The sequence below is a fragment of the Tauraco erythrolophus genome, chromosome 19, assembly GCF_009769465.1.
Source record: "Tauraco erythrolophus isolate bTauEry1 chromosome 19, bTauEry1.pri, whole genome shotgun sequence".
In the NCBI taxonomy this organism is placed as follows: Eukaryota; Metazoa; Chordata; class Aves; order Musophagiformes; family Musophagidae; genus Tauraco; species Tauraco erythrolophus.
In genome coordinates, this window is record NC_141483.1 from 7,555,987 (window position 1) to 7,570,191 (window position 14,205).

At 41.0% G+C, this 14,205-nt stretch overlaps 1 protein-coding gene across 3 annotated transcripts in view; it reads right to left on the minus strand.

The window, feature by feature from the left end:
- ARVCF (ARVCF delta catenin family member) overlaps nt 1-14,205 on the minus strand; it is a 168,737-nt gene that overhangs the window by 35,014 nt on the left and 119,518 nt on the right. For 2 of the 3 annotated variants that reach the window (XM_086623808.1, XM_086623807.1), the window contains 4 exons: nt 13,821-13,938; nt 12,375-12,546; nt 10,110-10,127; nt 5,641-5,712 (listed from right to left, as the gene is read on the minus strand). In XM_086623808.1, coding sequence (XP_086479934.1) covers nt 5,641-5,712; nt 10,110-10,127; nt 12,375-12,546; nt 13,821-13,938 — 380 coding nt within the window. The remainder of the gene's footprint in view (nt 1-5,640; nt 5,713-10,109; nt 10,128-12,374; nt 12,547-13,820; nt 13,939-14,205) is intronic. The other variant, XM_086623809.1, reaches the window with a different exon arrangement.

Genomic DNA, 14,205 nt, shown 5'->3' on the forward strand with positions numbered 1-14,205 from the left:
ACTTTGCTATTAGTTCAAATGCTTGAGTTGTCATGTTAACAACAGTAAGAAGCTATTTCAGACTTATTCTTTTCATTGGAAGAAGATATTGTAGGGCCGAAACAAGACAAAAGACATAACAATACTCCTGGACCTCCAATTCACATTCCAGCTGCATCTCCCCTCGTGATTTTTCAAACTCTTCAGTTTCAACCTTAAACTTACAATTTATCTTCTACATAATCAAGTTTAACAGATCCATAAAGATCACAGATAAGAGTTTCCACCTGTAGAGCACCACTCAGCAGGCCAGGCAGCAACCCACTGACATGTTTCAACCCAGCTTTGAACAAACAAGTGGCTCAACTTAAGAACTGCTGAAGATCATGACAATAAAAAGCAGAGCATTCCAGAACAAAGAGCAGTCAGCTATGGAAAGAGTGTGTAAGCAAGAAAGGTGCCTGTAATCCACAGGTGCCTGCTCTGAATTCCTTGCAGATGTTGAGAAAAAGAATGCGAATTTACAGGTACCAAGCTGGAGAAAGTTCGGCAAGGGCAGGCTCCATATGGGAATTTTCTTATTCAAGGCAATGAATTTTCTCTGACTCAAAGCATTGGAAGACAGATGAGAAATCTTTCACTGCTTTGTAAATTATGAAAAACACGCGGGACCAAAATGAACACTCTACTCAGTAAAGCAAAAGAAGTAAGAGATACTTAATAATTCTGATAGGAATTCTCAACAACGCACATGAAATACTTAAAAGATGTTAATATGAGAACATATTACTTGCTCTCACAGAGGAGATCTTCCCAGTCCCTCAATTTCCACTAGCAGGCACAGGAAGGGTGTGGATGGTACCATTAATCAATCAGTTCTACTCACTTATTCACAATATGACAATCAAAATTAATGATTGAAGGGAGCTGGAAAGGGCAGGTGAGTGCTTGAGTCAACTTGTAAAGATTTTAAGAAAGCAAATTAAAATTGCAGTGAAATGAGAACAGCAGCTAATCTTAATTACAAACCTAAAGGCAGGGTAAAGCTTCAGTGAAGTTTCTCTCCCCACACTACATGTTGCCTTTAGCTGAAGACAAATTGCCGGCATTTTTGTAATCTACTAAGTTAAAGTCATTACTCTGACAGTGCCAGGAAGTCTAATTTCCTGGAGCAGTAACACAAAGATTTATACGTGAATTTAAACACTCACCTTCTGGAATAGAAAAATCTATCATCAGCACCAGGCTACATGGAAAGTAACTGAGGATTTCAGGTAATGGAGAAAGAAGAAATTCACCTGCTGACAAGTTCACCTAACCTACCTACGAAGGCTGCTGATCAGGGTAAGTCTACACACAAAGCTGAGCTTTCAAATGGATTCAGCTTCTCTGTGAGGTCTCTGCTGCAAAAAAACAGACTTGTTCAACTATAAGCAGCTTTAGTACTAGTTCAGTATTTCTGCTCAACTCTCTCCTAAACTTATGTTTCCATTAAAATGGAAGTAAGCGTAAATAATCAAAATGGAAAAGATAAATTAATGGCCACTTTAATAACTGATTTAAAGGAGAGAATGAGTTAGCTCATCCACCAGGCTGAAACGTACCTGCACACCTTATGGCTGAAAACTTTCAACTCCCTAATGAGACAAACCAAAACCGTAGCTGAACTTCCACACCTAAAGCACCTCAGAGCATCTACTTTTATGCCATTGGATGTTTGTGCGCATGAACAAGAATCCACAAGATTTGCTTAAACGAAATAGCACAGAGGTCTAGATTTAATTAGGAATAACCTACTGATTTCATATAAAAAGCAGTTTTGCTCTTTCGGACTTTTCTCTCCCATGTTCCAGCACTGATGAACAGAGGCAGACAATCCAATACCTTCACATCAGGAGGATTAAATGTTACAACCTCCACAACATCTTCAGAGGGCTGACACGTATCAATGCCGATTCTTTTCAGAAAACCTTATCACACAGTCTGCCATCTGAGACACTGCTTTCCACTGCACAGATATGATTAATCCTGATCTTCCCCCCAATGCATGAGCCTCCTGTCACTATTCCTGCTCAGAAATAAGGACTCTGCGAACAAAGCAAAGGAATTGTACTATGCTATGCATTTAATGTGCACACAGGAGAAATCAGCACTCGCACCGCGGCAGTGCAGAAGAGAACACACTGCTGAGCAGCCAGCCAGCACCACTATCAGTGACCTACTTTATACTGGGGAAGGGATTTCAGCAAGACTTCCCCTCCACCCCTCACGGAAACAGGAATTTTTGAAAGTACTAAATTTAGCAAGGTCCTGAGGACAGCATTCATAATTTCTTGTCAGTGCGGTCCCCTTCTCATATGGCTCTCTGCAAGCTCTTATCACTACCCAAAAAAATTTATCCTCTCTCTCTCTAACTGTCAGAAAAATATACTCTCCTTTCAACAAAGAGGAAACAAGAAGCTTCTCTTTCACAACCTTTCCTCATGAGGACAGCAGGACTCTGGACACTGGCAGAGCATATATATTTATTTTTTAATATCAGATGAGACAGCTTCTGAAAGCACTGCAAGTTCTCCCGTCTGACATTATCCAGTTTACCACAGATAATGACCCTGAACTGGAAGCTTTCCCCTGCCAGAATGCCTAGCACATAAAATTATTAAAGTCTTAGAAATGGTTTCAGGGTTGCTCAAATGCTGTGCTGCAGCAAAATCTGATTTCCATTAAAAAACCAAGAGCAATCAGAAGAAAAGGAGACTAGTTCATCACTTTGAAAAAAGAATTGCCTTCATTCAGCCATTCCTCTCCAGAGCAAACAAATTCCAGGAAAAAAATAAATTACTAGCATTTAAACTATGTAATAACTCACAAGACCCTCTGGACTGTTCAGGATATGAATGTGTTCCTAAGCTGCCTTGAACAAAGGCTGAGAAAACACAGGCCTCTCACACAGACACTAACCCATCCTCACCCCCCAACTAGAAACTACAAAAGTTTCTGGGTTTATGACGTTTGGCTACAGGACAGGCAGAGATTCTTGCAATTAAAGTAATTTGAGACCAAAAGAAGTTTTCAGAGATGATAGAAAATAGGTCTGAACTAGTTCACTGCTTCTAGTTCACATATTTTCAAGTGATCGTAAGCACACTATCAATTAAGCTCAGTGATCACACCTAAGAATATTTTATAGGGAAATCATGACGTCAGGTTCTTGAAACCTCATTCAGATCCACCACATAATCACCATGGATGTTGGCTATAAGATTACAAGAAACTTAACAACCCTGCATCCCAATATTCGTTAACTACCACAATGTTCATTTGCTGCATTACATGAACAAATCTCATTACTGCAGTTTCATTTGCCCACAAAGATTCCAGCTGAAAACTCACTTTAATATGGTTTTAATAATACATGAAAGAGATTAATCTATAATTGTTGATTTTTGAAATAGCACTTCATTGTGTCACTCAAACTGAGTGCTTTTGATCATTAAAACTTGCATGATTTTTCAATCTTAGTAACAAGGTTCTGCTTCAGCTGAGAGCTGATCTCATCAGAGCCAATTATACTCTATGGCATAGATTTGACCGGAGTTTTAAGGGTTTGAAAACTGCAATTTTATTCCTCTTATCTTACAGAACAATTCAAAGTCCCTGCAATCTTGTTAGAACCTTTAATATCTATGAACTCTCATGTACACTAGATGCTTAGCAGCAAGCTACTAGTAAAAAAAGTGAACAAAAATGCATCACTGAATTTATTTTTTACTCTTAGCACACAAATTAATAGTTTCTCATGCCTTTTTCCATGTCAAAGAGCTTCTTTCAAAATGCTGTGGGAGATTCATCCCCTGACTTAATCTAGCATGAGATATATAATCAGATTAAAATCTATTCTGCTTAGATTAAATGGGAGCGTCTTGAAATTATCAAACAAAACCTCAAGAGTGTGTGATTTCTAGCAAATGAATATCACAACGAGCTGCGTAAGCTCAGAGACAGACATGGCTCCCATCAGATATGCCACAACACTACTACCATCAGCAGAGCCGCATGAAAGATTTTTATCTTATTTTAAAGAAAGTTAAGCAAGATCCATTTCTTTGTAGAAATCCTTGATTTCCATCTTTTCCCTTTAGTGGTACCTACATTCCAATCACATTTAGAAAGGAATGAAAGTGCTGAAGCCCTTGCTATATTTTGCATTCCTTTCTTTTTTTGCATCCTTAAGAAGTCTCCTTGCTCTGCAACATGACCAACGCCCAGCCCTGAACTGATGACATGAAATTAAAGGTTGGTGAGGAGAGGTTTCCTGCAATCTGAAATAGGATGGCATTGCACCTTCTAAGAGGTGCATTAGTAACTTGTGCAATAATACACCAAATGAAAATTAGTGTTTAGACATTATCCTAGAAACTGTACTCATTGTAAAGGGTGTCTGTGAATAGATTAGATCCATCTATGTATTAGGATTAGTTTGCATGTCGTCAATCAGAGCTTCACTGTCCATGAATTTAAGTGAGAGTGCGGCACTTCACGTGTAATTACTATACCATTATTATCAGCACATCTCTAAGAATGTTAGATATGGCCTCTGTTGCTGCCTTCAGTTTACAGTAGGATATTGAAGCACAAATTAGTTGATTTGATCAAGGTCACTAAAGTAGTATAATTCAGGTATCCCAAGTCCAAGGATCGCTCTGTTGAGTCACACTGTCTCTTTATACTCTCTGAAATTGTACAAGTGATGCAGGAAGAGTTTAAGATTTTCCTTCTGAAGAATAATCAAGTAGTTCTGGGTATGCACAGATCATTAAGGTGAGTGTGCTATGGGACAGCTTTTCCTGCAAGGCTAGGTTGACAGGGTGGCACCGCAGCAGCTGCAATGGCAATGGCTGAATCTTTGCAATGACATTGCACGCACTTCAAATGAAAACCTGTGCAAGTCTCAAAACATCGATCAATGCTTTAAGAAGTCTGACAAGATCCCAAATCATCTCCTAATCTCCAAATAATAAGAGCACCACACATGCAGGAAGGGAATGCAGATTGTTTGTGAAAGATTTCACCTCTGCCAGAGCTGAAATACAAAAGCACAATGTAGAAAAATTTTTCTGTGAATCTCCTGATTTTGGAAAACTACAAGTACTGCTCACTAAAGACAAAGAGGAATACTGCATTCAGGAGAAGAATGATTATCAGTAAAGACAAAAAAATGGAACTCATTCCCTGCCGTCAGTCTCAAATTTGTCAAAACAACTGAATAACTACTGAGGTGCCAGCGAAGGGAAAGGTTAGTGGTAAGTACACTCACCTAATGCATTTCCTAACTCCTTACATTCACGTCTACTGCAGGTGATTTGCAAATGGAGTTGTAAAGGAAGAGGGCATGCACTCATCCCTCTGTGGAGTTACAATCACCTAACACCACATCAGATGGGATTCTACAAGATTCTATCAATTCAGCAGCTTTATATAAAAGCTGGTTATACCCAGTATTGAATACTAGGTAACAACAAGCACTGTCACATCTATTATTTCAATTAACTGAATACAAAAGAAAGAAATCAGCTCAGTATGCTCACGTCTCAAGTCCCTTTAAGAGCCTCCAGCTCCCAGGCTACTTGTTATTTCCAAAAGCACAAACATTAGCATTACCTTTTGCTGCTTCAGACCGCTTAGGCAAATCAAGTGTATCAAAATTCCTGTCCAAATCTCCATTCTTCTTTCCTGTGCAAAAAAATAAGACAACAGATGGAAAAGACTGTCAGTATACTGACAGGTAAGTTACTGTCATGTGCATCTACAAGATGAGAGAAGATACAGACTCATAATATAAATCACAGGCTACTACCCATATTTGTACATATCTGACTTGAATCCAGCTGCGTAGCTGTGGCTTTAGCATGAGCAACTTTGGGACAAAAGTCCGTGCTACTTTCACGCTGATCTGCAAACATGCTTAGCGTAGCATTTCAGTGGGTCTTAAGAGCGCTTAAAATCTTGGAAAATTGTGCCATTTCCCTTCTTGGCAAAGCTATGCCCCTCCCTCAGAAGCCCAGTATTTACTTGTTATTTTCACAGAGGCATTTTGACCTGAAGCTTAGCTGAAGCAGAAACTGAGCAGCAGAAGAGGAAAAAAAAAAACCCAGGCTTGCTTTGCAGCCTCTGTTCTCATTGCAACTATCAGGCAGGAAGGCCTGGATCTAATATGTTGTACAGACAGCAGCCAACAACTTAACCTCGAATTACCCTTCAATCCATAAAGTGCCATTTTGACTATTTATTAGAAACTAAAGGAAATAATTCCATACTTTTGCTAAGAGGCAGTTTCGAACCAGTACGTCAGCTTTAATTTCTACAATCCTTCCTAGAAAGCAGAATGAAACCTGGACTTTAGTTAGGTTAGGAATTCAAGGTTACGTAAACAGCTGGGGAGGGAAGGGTTAATTTTCATCCCCTCTTCTTCCCCCAAGGAGACAAACTGCCTTGGGTAAGCCCGAAAGGGTGCTGTGGGATGAGTGGGCACTTTGCCATCAGAGAAGTCCTGACAGCAGAGAGAGAGATTTGGAAGAACATGCAGGAATCTGCATGGCTTCTGAGGACAGCAGTGTACAATTTAGCTTTCCCAAATGGTTTTGAGGGGGGAAAATAATCAAGTTATTTAGTCCCTCTCCCTCAAAATCAGGGAAGGCAGGTGTGAAGGGATGAATTCAAAACAGCACAATTTAAGCTGCCAGAGGCGGCTTCCAAACAGGGACTCTACCAGGCTGTTAACGGAGGCTTATGGGAAGGGCTGAAAGCTCCACAAGTCGGGATGCTTAAAAGCAAACAGGAAAATGGTCCTTGAAAACGCGACATGGAGATTAGTCTGACTCTTAACTAGGAACGGGTCACAAAATGGGAAAGGCCAACCCCTGCTCTGTTGTAGCAGGGAGCCGGTACAGCTTCTGCGCAATGAATTCAATGGGCCACTCTACCTTTCCTCTTGACAGAGGATAAACATATGCAGTACTATATAGACAAGAAATAGAGCTTTTAAATACCAATATGAATACCTTGAAATAACATCAAGAGGAAAAACACCACCACCCTGAAGGTAGTATTCCTTCCTCTCCCTATCTTTGGAAATATCACACACTTTTGTTTTGAAATGCCAACACAGAGTACCAGCCAACTTTAACTACTGTGCAAAACAAAACACGTATCTAGAAGTTCTGTTCACCTGAACTAATTTGCTTAATTAAAGTATGAAAAAGCCCATCTAAGCTGCCAAATGGTCATGCAACCAGGTATCACGCCACTCCTTTGAAAGGTATCTTTTCTAAAGAAAGGGACAGGAATTTGCTGCACTTTGCAGCCCTCCATCCATTTTTCGATCCATGAAAGAATGAGAAGCACGTTGCTTGGGGAACCAAATACCAGAAAGAAAAAATGCTGTGCATCACCAAAGGACGTTGCATTTCATAATGGCAGCTGAATTCAGTTACCAGCTGCAAACCCTTGTTGACCCTTAGAGCACAGGCAGGAAAAAGCAGGGCAGAGGGAGGGGAGAAAAAAAAAAAAAAGCTTTGAAGGAAGTCAGCATTTAGGAAAGATTACAGACTTAAGGCAGACCAATAAATGTGACTCCATCTTATCTACAAGTAGGACAAACTGTTTTTTCACATGACCCCGAATTTGTTGTCTCTGGCGTTAGTTTAAGCTCAGAATATTTACTTGGAGAGCCAGACCTTATTCAACACAACTACTCATTTCAGAAGTTCTCTCTATAATTTAAAGGTTGGGGTTTGGTATTTCTATTAGCCCTGCAGAACTGAGATGACACAGTAAGAGTTCCCTTCTTTCTAGCGCAATATTTAGTAAGCACTATGTAATTGTGCACAACGTTTTAAGGAAGAGATTGTCCAGGAGGGCAGTGTTGGCTGCTACATCCTGTTGGCGATGCAGAAGCAGTTGCCTATTTACTAAATCATCTTTCATTAAGACAGCACACTCCACCTGCGCTCTGTCATCTTCAGTCGCAGTGTCTCAGTTTCTGGGCCAGACTGCAAATACTGGCCATCTTCTGTGAAGCTTTTGCTAGTTTGTCTCTCAGCCCTCTGAGAAACCAACCCACCTCGCAGGCAAAACCACGGCTGTTCAAACCAGAAGCTGCCAGCTGTTTACGAATGGAAGCAATTCAGAACACAGAGCTCTGACCAAGGGGATTTCAACTCTACAAATTACTTGCTTAATCAAATTGAGCAAGGGCCAAGTTCAGAAACACTCGAAGCACCTACATTTCCCTGGCCTTTCCTATAGAGGGGAGGTAATGAAGCTGTAAGAAGACTCCAAAAGAAATCCATCTTGAAGGCAAAGGTTTCAATCTGTGGCCCAGCTGTGTTATTTTTCCCATTTGATTTTCATAGGATCAACAAATATTGGCTTGGAGTTTCTAAAAAGGTGACCACATTTAGCAAGTTCAAGAGCCTACCACTTACAAATCTGATACCATGAGAAAACCAGCATCGCTGCCAGCTTCTGTAGCACTGAACCCCTGCCTCTGTCACTGAAGCCCGTCAGTAGTGCCAGTGCACAGGGATGCTGAAACACCACTCTAGCAGCAGAAAAGTAGTTTAAGATCCTGGTTTTGTTCATTTCAATTTCTGCCTTTCTGTGTATCTCCCTGCTCCCCAAGTTTTCCAGCCTGAGGTATGCCAGAGAAAAGACGATGCGGTTGCATCAGAAGCATGGCTCCAAGCTCTGCCAAGAGCCAGGCGGCTCCAAACATGCCTGCTGACAGGGCTGCTTTACGAGACCTGGCTGAAGGAATGGGCACAGCACTCTGCTTTGGGAAAACTGCCTGACGTGAGACTTGCTTGTGCAAGATGCAATTTACCATCTCTGAAACAGTGGGATTAAAATTCTTTCCCTCTCTCCCCCCACTACTTTTCATTATGTGAGAAACAACCAAAACATGACCTTCGGCATTTTCAATCTGTCAGAAACTCAGTACAGACTCTGAGGTGTGACCCAGAGTTATTAACCACTAATGTTGCTGTTGATCTTCCTCAAATGTCGTTTTGCTTTACCGAATAATCAAAACAGCTATTCAGCTAGACCGTTCTGGCTGAAGGATTAATTCCCAAACGCTTCCTTTCCAGTTAAATGAAAAATTTCAAGGGAAAGAGATTCTTCGTAACAACCTCCCCTCACTCCTCGCAACAGTCAGTACTGTGCTTCTTCATACACCCACTGAACCAGACAGACAGCACAAGGGCTGACCTCTGTCTTGCCAACACGCCCATTCTCCACAGGCTCACCAGTCAAAGTCTGAAACCAGTGTCTCACAGAACACTACTGAGCACCATTTGTTGGGTGGAGCAGTTAGGTGTTGTGTATTTTTTCCCCAACATTTCTCCTTTGTCTGAATGCTCCAGAACCCATTGTTGTGAAGCAAGTGTCACAAACTGAAAATGACTCTGCCTTTACCCCCAAATCAGTCTCAGTGACACTGAGGAAGTCTCCAGGGCACTCACAGCCTAACAACTTCCCAGCTGAGAAGCGAAGAAGGAAACTTTAGCCTCAGCCTTGTGTATTCCAATTGCAATTTTACTTATTGTGCTGGGATGAGAAACTAAAGGGTGCATCCCTCGAGGCATCATCTAGCTAGTCTGAGTGCCAGTAATAAAGATGCAGCAGCCCAGGCATGCATGCCCAAGCAGACAAAATACCAAGAAGCTTGAGAATACGCATCTAAGCTGCTGAGTCTTCATGGCTGCTGCTAACCAGACCGGCTCGAAAAAGTACCTTGATAGGACTGGGTTGGTGAGGCAACTTGCACACTTTGGTGTTCCCTCTCTCATGGGGTTATCAGGCCAGCTGCAAATCAATTCCCTTACTGCACTTACACTAGGAATGAATAAAACCTTGTCTTTTCTGTTCTCAGGGTGGGAAGACCAAAGTGAAAATGTTCACTTATTTAGAGGATTTCCATGCCTACTGAAATCAACAGGAGGATGCACTGGGGGAGCAGAGGAGAAGGCAAATGAACAAGACCTTGATCTCAGCTCTTAGCCTTGCATGTAAAAGCTGAACAAAGCATATTATGGTGATGATGAAAAGAAAGTAGAGCAAAGACTCACCTTGATTGAACCACTCCTCTAATTACCAGAAAAGCAGCAAAAGAAAAACAAAAATTTACAGGAAGGAAGAAAATACAAAGGAACAGTCACAAAGAGGCAGAATTTCACAGAACAGGTTTAGAACCTGAGTATTACAAGAATACTACAGAACTTTCATCAGTTAAAAAAACAAACCAAAACAAGATATTCCACTTCCTCCCTTTTGCTCCTGCTGAAAAAAGTCTTCATCTGCACTGTTTTTCTTCTTTTCATTAAATGAAAAGGTGCTCACAGAATTGAGGGGATAAAGGGTGACTAGCCCTTTGCAAAGGTGTTTGAAATGCTATGATCAATGACCATGAAATAAAATAAAATAAACATGGAAACAGTGCAAGATTAAGTGAACAAGAGGGGGAGAGAATTGATCTATTTTCAAGTCCTAGACTGAGAAAATTAAGGCAGGTTCAACAAGGTATTCACATAAATATAACAGTGAGAAAAAGAAGTTTGTTCTTTTAAAGCACGTTTATTAATGGACTTAAATTTTTTTTTTTAAACAACAGTTGTCTATCCCCCCTCTATCCTTCCAATCTACATACTACCAGATGCGAGCTCAGCATTATTACATAGATTTCCCTCCAGAGAACAGCAAACTTTAAAAAGAGCACTGCAAAGAGGGGAAAAAAAATATTAAGATATACTTCAGAAATGGTCATTTCCTGCTGAACATACAGAGACAAACCCAAGCTGTCACTGAGCGCCTGCATCGCTCGCTGAAATCTGTGGGTTCATCGTCAGTGTCAGATGATTTTGAGACCAATTTGTCCGAAAAGACATGATCAGATGCTTTGGCTGATAAACAGAAACTATCAGGGCGTACAGACACAGAAGGCAGATATAGGTCAGCCCCAACAGAAACAGGCAGACACTCGACAAAGGACAGCCACCTGAGAGCACTCTCTTTCCACTGTCATAAAGAGGATGATGACAGTTCTCAATCAGCACGCTCCCCTCCTCCCACAGTGCACACTCAGAGCTTTTATGTCTAAAAATGTTTTCACTGACTGTGTTGCTCTCAAGCAGCAAAACAACAGGGACTGCAAGTGGCAGGGAACGGGCTCGAGTCAGCACATGTTCAAGGTTTCCAAAGGATATCACGCTGAAGCTTCATTCACTGTGAGAACAGGCTGGCCAGGCAGGTAAAATTCTTTCTTCAGTTCTTCCCCAGTCATTAAAAGATTCCTATCAATTTTTACTTAAACAACCACAGTTTAAATCTAGTTGATGACAGACTAGTCTGCAAAAGCAAGTTCACACTGTGGTGACTTCCCTAGTACATATGGAAACATGTAACATTTTAATAACATGTACAGGTCAGATCAAAGGAAGAGTACGGTGTGGCACACAGTCCATCAAGTTCAAATAATTCCATATTGGCTCTTAAGGACAAAAAACCTTCCTTAGACTTGGCTATAAACAGTAAGCCAGGATGCAAGTACACTTCAATGAGGAGAATGGAGCCTAGACAGAAAATGGAGTTAATTGTCTCTGTATTCAGTCTAGAATAGTAATTTCTCTAAACCAACAAAGAAAATGGATATAATTTGAGTGTCTCATTCTAAAGGAAAGATAGAAGGGGGGGTTACTGAGACTTTTAATCCTCTCTTGTAATGAAACTCATTTGCAACACTCATGCCCCAGAGGAGAGAACAGGTCTAAAAGTGACTGACAATTAAAAGCTACAAAATCATGCTTGTAATTTAAATTACTGAGAGAGTGATAGAATTGGGAGGTGTCATGTTTTGGTTGTGAGTGGGAGGGCAGGCTTTTAGTTTGTTTTCAAACGTGAAACTGGAGGCATGGAAGACACACAGACAGGACTACCATGCACAGGGACGAACACGCACTGGCCTGGCTTCCAGAGGCTGGGACACATGCTATACAGCCAAGCAAACAGACTTAAGCATACATTTGACAGATGCAAGAACACAGCAACGCAGAGGAGAGGCAGAGCAGATCCACCTTTGTCCAACAGCAGTGCCACCTGTCAACATGCACCACTCCTATTTGAAGCCAAACAAAACCACAGCAATCATGGAAAAATTCCCAAATATCTAGTAGCAATGCAACAAGGGTGATGAACACATGCCACGACACTACAAACACATACCTTCACAAACCGCATCATTCTACACCAGCACGATGAATGTACTTGCAAGAGCAGGCCTACACAGCAAAATTTATCCCCAAATCCATTTCCAGTTCTGAGCTCTCTGCAAAACATACCTTTAGCTTTTTTTCCACCAAAACAACCAGCATCGTCTTTCTTCTTCTTCTGAGAGCCTCCCGTGCTTGTAGTCTGACTGGCATCCAGTTCTTGGTACTTATCAGCTCCGGGGACCTCTTTGTGGACGTGATAGGACAGGTTCCGCATGATGCACACGCAGTTCTCCACGGACTGTTACAGAGAAATTTATGTCATAAGGAGTATTGCACCCTCTTATTTGCAAACTGTTCTATTACATAGTGGATGGTTTGGGGGAACTGAAAAAAGCCCACCTGTCCCAGGAAAAGAATTTAGCTTTCAAGGAAGGTTTAGTCAGGACCCCTTAAATTAAGCTTCATTCTTGTTCTAAAACCATTTTTATTCTTCCAGAAGCGAAGCACTTCATAAATAGTACCCACTCAAACTGAAAACTCTCTAATCAAAAATACCACCTAATCTTAAATAAAGAATACAACTCACCAAAAGATCAGACACACAGCAGAAAATGATCATATAAGGATCTTATTTTAATGCAAGCCTCTCCCACTCTTCCGGCCTTTACAATCCCCAAGGGGCCAATTTTATTAAATTTTCTGTGGGTCAAAACCTAGGCCTTGTGAGGATTTCAAAGAGAACACACACCGTCCTGCAGTAATAGCTGATCCATAGCATGTCAGGTTCTGACAAGAGCAATGCTCTGTAGGTTGCAATGGAAACCACCAGGTGGTTACAAAATCCGCTTCCAAAATTATCTGATTAAGTGACAGGGCTTTAGAATTCCCTTGCACAGTCCATCACACAGCAGTACTCAGAAAGAATAAAATAACAATGCTTTACAAGCCTTACTGGTGTGATAAAGCAACAGTATGCTCCCTCTTTTTTAAACAGGTTACACTTATGATATTCCTTATGCACATAAATAACACTTTTAAGTGCCACAGGATAAGATGATGAAAAAACAGATGCATTAAAATCTGCACCTAAAAAAAAAGCCACAAAAAAGTGTTGCAGGCTTGAAGACATATCTTAATGTCTAAGCATTACTGTCTTTAGAGGTGGTGCTGGATAAACTCTTTAAAATGGGAACTAACTCCTTTGCTGGTATTGTGCACAGCACAATACAATGGGACTCAATTCTGATTTGGAGACTGCACTTATAAACGTCAATTAAGTAATGCAGAACAACAGCAATAATGTCACTGACAATAACAAAGGACTACTCTGCCCACCTATCACAACCTCTTGCCTTTGCTCACCTCATCAGGCACACAAGGTAACATAGCAGAATCACGCTGATACTCCATCAGTAGTACCATGGACATTACGACAGAGATGAGAGGAAGATAAATATTTTGTAAGGCAAGCATAATCCTGTTCTGATACTACCACATAGCATTCAGATCCCAGTGCAACACTTCAGCCTAAATTAATGGAAACATCCATTAAGTTTTAATACTCATGTTCACCTTATTGTCTGTATCCTTCTTGCCAACCGCAGACTGTAGAGCATGAAGGAGGGCATCCACCAAGCCATCACACTCTCTCAGTCTTCTGCGTGCTTCTGCTCCATCTGAACTTACATTCCTAACAGGAGAGATTTAAAAGAAAATTTAGCCCTCTAACCTTCACCATAAAAGTGTGTCCGTTTATGCTACAATTACTAAGAACTCGTTATCTTGGATGAACAATTTGCAGGCAAAGTAGTCTGACCATCTTATTAAATCTCAGTAAAATACGGGCAATGTACTTCTCCAGCTCCCTAAATCTGAATGAAAGGGGAAAACAGCCACAGAGATGCCTACAAACATTTTTCTGAGGTGCTGGTGAGTTCAGTCATATACCTTAAACTGG